Source organism: Boleophthalmus pectinirostris, unplaced genomic scaffold (genome assembly GCF_026225935.1).
Source record: "Boleophthalmus pectinirostris isolate CB_2022bp ecotype Guang Dong unplaced genomic scaffold, ASM2622593v1 HiC_scaffold_19, whole genome shotgun sequence".
Lineage (NCBI taxonomy): Eukaryota > Metazoa > Chordata > Actinopteri > Gobiiformes > Gobiidae > Boleophthalmus > Boleophthalmus pectinirostris.
The window spans coordinates 44959255-44964636 of record NW_026571140.1 but is presented as its reverse complement, the minus strand read 5'-3'; the positions used below and the strand labels follow the sequence as shown (position 1 = coordinate 44964636).

General features: G+C 42.9%; 1 protein-coding gene across 2 annotated transcripts in view; it reads left to right on the top strand.

Annotated features, from left to right (window-relative positions):
• The first annotated feature begins 660 nt into the window (after positions 1 to 660).
• The window catches only part of htatip2 (HIV-1 Tat interactive protein 2), a 21767-nt gene continuing 17045 nt past the window's right edge, over positions 661 to 5382 (top strand). For both annotated transcript variants that reach the window (XM_055154907.1, XM_055154906.1), the window contains exon 1: positions 661 to 1040. In XM_055154907.1, coding sequence (XP_055010882.1) covers positions 925 to 1040 — 116 coding nt within the window. In that variant the 5' untranslated portion in view covers positions 661 to 924. The remainder of the gene's footprint in view (positions 1041 to 5382) is intronic.

Genomic DNA, 5382 nt, shown 5'->3' with positions numbered 1-5382 from the left:
GACTAAACCAGGTCTAAACCAGGACTAAACCAGGACTAAACCAGGTCTGTGGGTGTATTCTCGTCTCTGTACTTTCATACCTCACATCATTCAAAAGCCCAGTCACAGGTCAGGTCTGTGGAGAGGTGAACCCTGCTCAGTGTTTAATGACACACTCTGGAACATTTCAGGAAAAAGCAGTAACATTTCTGAGACGACAGTTTTGGTTCGGTCACTTTATTCGTACCCGTCGGTAAATTAGTTTTGCAGTTTTTTGAGATCCTGGTCCCACACGTCACATTTCACTCATCCACATTATGAACAATAAACACAATAAATAAATTACAAATAAATTAAATAAATATTAAATAAATAAAAAACAGTATTTCCAAGACAAAGCACTAAAAGCGATAAATAAATAGATTACAATTTATTCATAAGTACGACAGAAGCTGGAACGAAGCTCATTTTAAAATGATTTGTTCGAGAAAACTCCACAGTAAAGTCCCACAGTGCAGCTTTAACTCCACTGAGACTGACTGCGTTTATATTTAAATATTATATAAATATTTCCTATAGTTTCAAATATTCAGGTGTAGATATTACTTAATAATTATAATATCCATAAAAAAAAAAATAAAAAAAAATAAATTCTGTTTTTATTTCACCGGTGCCGTACTGCGCATGCGCTGCTCCGGTGACAGCGGCGGCAGATGCGCGAGACTCTTCACTTTAAATCAACCTTTTTCCGTCTTAAATCTTCACGTAAACAACATTTAAATGATTAAAATGTCTCTTGAGCGCACAGGCACCGCTCACACTCACCACACACTCTTTTTATCTCACATTTGTGCTTAAAATTCCTGAAAAGCGCAAAGACGAACCAGGAAGTGTCCGCGCTTCCGTGTCTCGCTGTGTTGTTTTTTTTGTGTTTGTTTTTATGGAATGAGATTGTTGGAAAACCTCCCTGGCGCGTGGCCCTGGATCCTCACAGTCCTGGTGCTCCTCACAGCTGCGGGGTTCCTGTTTCTGGACGATCCGGAGCCGCAGAAACACGTCAGGTCAGTGAGACAAAAACTTTAATAGAGACAGAAAAGGACAGAAGAGAGACAGAAGAGACAGAGACAGAGACAGGGACAGGGACAGGAGCAGGGACAGGACAGGGACAGGGACAGGGACAGACAGACAGACAGACAGAGACAGAGAGGACAGAGACACAGGGACAGGGACAGAGGGACAGGAGCAGGGACAGGGACAGGAGCAGGGACAGGGAGACAGGAGCAGGGACAGGACAGGAGCAGGGACAGGAGACAGACAGGACAGGGACAGGGAGCAGGGACAGGGACAGGGACAGGACAGGGACAGGGAGGACAGGGACAGGGACAGGGAGGACAGGGACAGGAGCAGGACAGGGAGACAGGGACAGGAGCAGGGACAGGAGCAGGGACAGGAGACAGAGAGGGACAGGGACAGGGACAGGGACAGACAGGGACAGGGACAGGACAGGACAGGGACAGAGACAGAGACAGAGACAGACAGACAGAGACAGGACAGGAGCAGGGACAGGAGGGACAGGGACAGGACAGACAGAGACAGGAGCAGGGACAGAGGACAGAGGACAGGGACAGGGACAGGAGACAGGGACAGCAGGACAGGAGCAGACAGGAGAGGACAGGGACAGGGACAGGCAGACAGGGACAGGACAGACAGGAGACAGGGACAGGGACAGGGACAGGACAGGGACAGGAGACAGGGACAGGGACAGGACAGGAGCAGGGACAGGACAGGGACAGGGAGACAGGGGACAGGGACAGGACAGACAGGAGCAGGGACAGGGACAGGGACAGACAGGACAGAGAGCAGACAGGACAGGGACAGACAGGACAGGGACAGGGACAGGACAGGGACAGGGACAGGACAGACAGGGACAGAGACAGGACAGGACAGGGGACAGGGGACAGGGCAGGGACAGGGGACAGGGACAGGGACAGGGACAGGGACAGACAGGGACAGGGACAGGGACAGACAGGACAGACAGGACAGGGACAGGGACAGGGACAGGAGGGACAGGGACAGGGACAGGGACAGGGACAGGGAGCAGGGACAGGGACAGGGACAGACAGGACAGGGACAGCAGACAGGACAGGACAGGAGCAGGACAGGGACAGGGACAGGGACAGGGACAGGGACAGGGACAGGAGCAGGGACAGAGACAGGGACAGGGACAGGAGCAGGGACAGAGACAGGAGCAGGGACAGAGACAGGGACAGGGACAGGGACAGGGAGCAGGGACAGGGACAGGACAGGGACAGGGACAGTAAATGTTCTTTTTACTTGAGTTTATTTTATTTGAACTGCAGGTTTGTGTTTCTGTTCATGTTTGAGTTTAAAAAAAATAAAAGATTCAAGATGAAATGACATAAACCAGGACTAAAACTGGACTAAACCTGGACTAAAACTGGACTAAAACCTGGACTAAAACTGGACTAAACCTGGACTAAAACTGGACTAAACCAGGACTAAAACTGGACTAAACCTGGACTAAAACTGGACTAAACCAGGACTAAAACTGGACTAAACCTGGACTAAAACTGGGACTAAACCAGGACTAAAACTGGACCAAATCTGGACTAAACCAGGTCTTAACCAGGACTAAATTGGGTCCAAACCAGGACTAAACCAAAACTAAACCAGGACTAAACCAGGACTAAACCAGGACTAAACCGGGTCTAAACCAGGACTGAACCAGTACTACACCAGGATTAAACCAGGTCTAAAACTGGACTAAACCCAAGACTAAAACTGGGACTAAACCAGGACTAAAACTGGACCAAAATTGGACTAAACCGGGTCTAAACCAGGACTAAACCAGGACTACACCAGGATTAAACCAGGTCTAAACCAGGTCTAAACCAGGATCTAAACCAGATCTAAACCAGGTCTAAACCAGGTCTAAACCAGGACTAAACCAGAACTAAACCAGGACTAAACCAGGACTCAGGACTAAACCAGGACTAAAACCAGGACTAAACCAGGACTGGACTAAACCTAGACTAAACCTAGACTAAACCAGGTCTAAACCAGGACTGAATCAGGACTAAACCAAGACTAAACCAGGACTAAACCGGGACTAAAATGGGACTAAACCGGGATTTAACCAGGACTAGACCAGGTCTAAACCAGGACTAAACCAGAGGATGAGTTTAAAGTTCAGATTTCAGTTTCGGGTCTGAATTCTTCTGAAACGTTTTAAAATATTTCACTAAATCTCGTGTAAATTAAATAAATGTTTTTTTGTTTTTTTTTGTAAATTCCACAAAATCTTCTGCGACTCTGTTTGTCCGAACCATGACTCAGCACTTTGTGAAACCCGAGTGACTCACGAACACCTGAGGGGGCGGGGCTACGGGCACCTGAGGGGGCGGGGCTACGGGCACCTGAGGGGGCGGGGCTACATGCACCTTCACCTGGATTTATGGACTTATGACCCTGAGCTGCAGAAACAAATATAACAAATGACAAAGCACAAAACAATAAAGAAATAAAATAAATGAACCAACAAAACCTGCAGCAAGAAACACAGTCAACATACAATATTTACACACGATTACGACGTTTATTATGGTTGAAATATTTAATTAGTCTGTTTGTGCTTTATTATTAATGTGAGCAGAAAAATAAGAAGCGTTTCAATAATTTAAATCTTTTTGTGTGACGTGTTTTTGTTTTGTCGGCAGCAGATTTGTTTTATTTTGGTTTATTTAGTTTTATTTAGTTTAGTTTTATTTTGATTTATTTAGTTTTATTTTGGTTGATTTTGGTTGATTTTGTTTTGTTTTATTTTGTTTTGTGTTATTTAGTTTTATTTTTTTTATTTAGTTTTGGTTTATTTAGTTTTATTTTGGTTGATTTTGTTTTGTTTTATTTTGGTTTATTTTGTTTTGTTTTATTTTGTTTAATTTTGTTTTATTTTGGTTGATTTTGTTTTGGTTTATTTTGGTTTATTTTGTTTAATTTTGTTTTATTTTGGTTGATTTAGTTTTTTTTGCATCTCGTTTTATCTCAGGTTTGAACCTTAAACACAGACAGGAGTTTTAACTTTAATGTTTTATTTATTTCGATTAAACTTCAGGTTTATGTGTCATCATGACCGTTTGATAAAGTGAGATTAGATTAGAATTTGAATTGATTGATTTGGAGGAATAATAATAATAATTCCAGACTAATTAAATATTTCAAACATAATAAACGTCGTAATCGTGTGTAAATATTGTATGTTGACTGTGTTTCTTGCTGCAGGTTTTGTTGGTTCATTTACTTTATTTCTTTATTGTTTTGTGGTTTGTTATTTTTGTTTCTGCAGCTCAGGGTCATAAATCCATAAATCCAGGTGAAGGTGCCCGTAGCCCCGCCCCCTCAGGTGCCCGTAGCCCCGCCCCCTCAGGTGTTCGTTAGTCACTCGGGTTTCACAAAGTGCTGAGTCATGGTTCGGACAGAGTCGCAGAAGATTTTGTGGAATTTACAAAAAAAAAAAAAAAACATTCTTTAATTTACACGAGATTTAGTGAAATATTTTAAAACGGTTCAGAAGAATTCAGACCCGAAACTGAAATCTGAACTTTAAACTCATCCTCTGGTTCAGAACTGGTTTAGTCCTGTTTTAGTCCTTTTTTAGTCCGAGTGGAATTACCCAAAAAAAAAGAAAGAAAAAAAAAGGGGGGATTTTGCCCAAAATGTGAAAAAAAGAAAACCGTAAAATCTCTCTGTGTGATCGATTTATTTCAACAAAGTAACTGTAATCCAATTCCCACTCACTGAAACAGTAACTGTAACTGAATACAGTTACTCATCATTTGTACTCTGATTACTCCGGTACATGTAATCTGTTACTCCTCAAGACTGGTCGTATTTTCATTATTAATAAGTAAATTAACAGGAAACGTTCAGATTTTCCCAGTAAGTCATTCATTTGTTTCCAAAATTGTGTTGTGTTCAGTTTTGTGTGTCGGTGACAGTGTGTGTGTGTGTGTGTGTTGTGTTCAGTTTGTGTGTTTGTAACAGTGTGTGTGTGTGTGTTGTGTTCAGTTTGTGTGTTTGTAACAGTGTGTGTGTGTGTGTGTGTGTGTTGTGTTCAGTTTGTGTGTTTGTAACAGTGTGTGTGTGTGTGTGTGTGTGTGTGTGTTCAGTTTGTGTGTTTGTCAGTGTGTGTGTGTGTGTGTGTGTGTGTGTGTGTTCAGTTTGTGTGTTGTAACAGTGTGTGTGTGTGTGTGTGTGTGTTGTGTGTTCAGTTTGTGTGTGTTTGTAACAGTGTGTGTGTGTGTGTGTGTGTGTGTGTTCAGTTTGTGTGTTTGTAACAGTGTGTGTGTGTGTGTGTGTGTGTGTGTTCAGTTTGTGTGTTTGTAA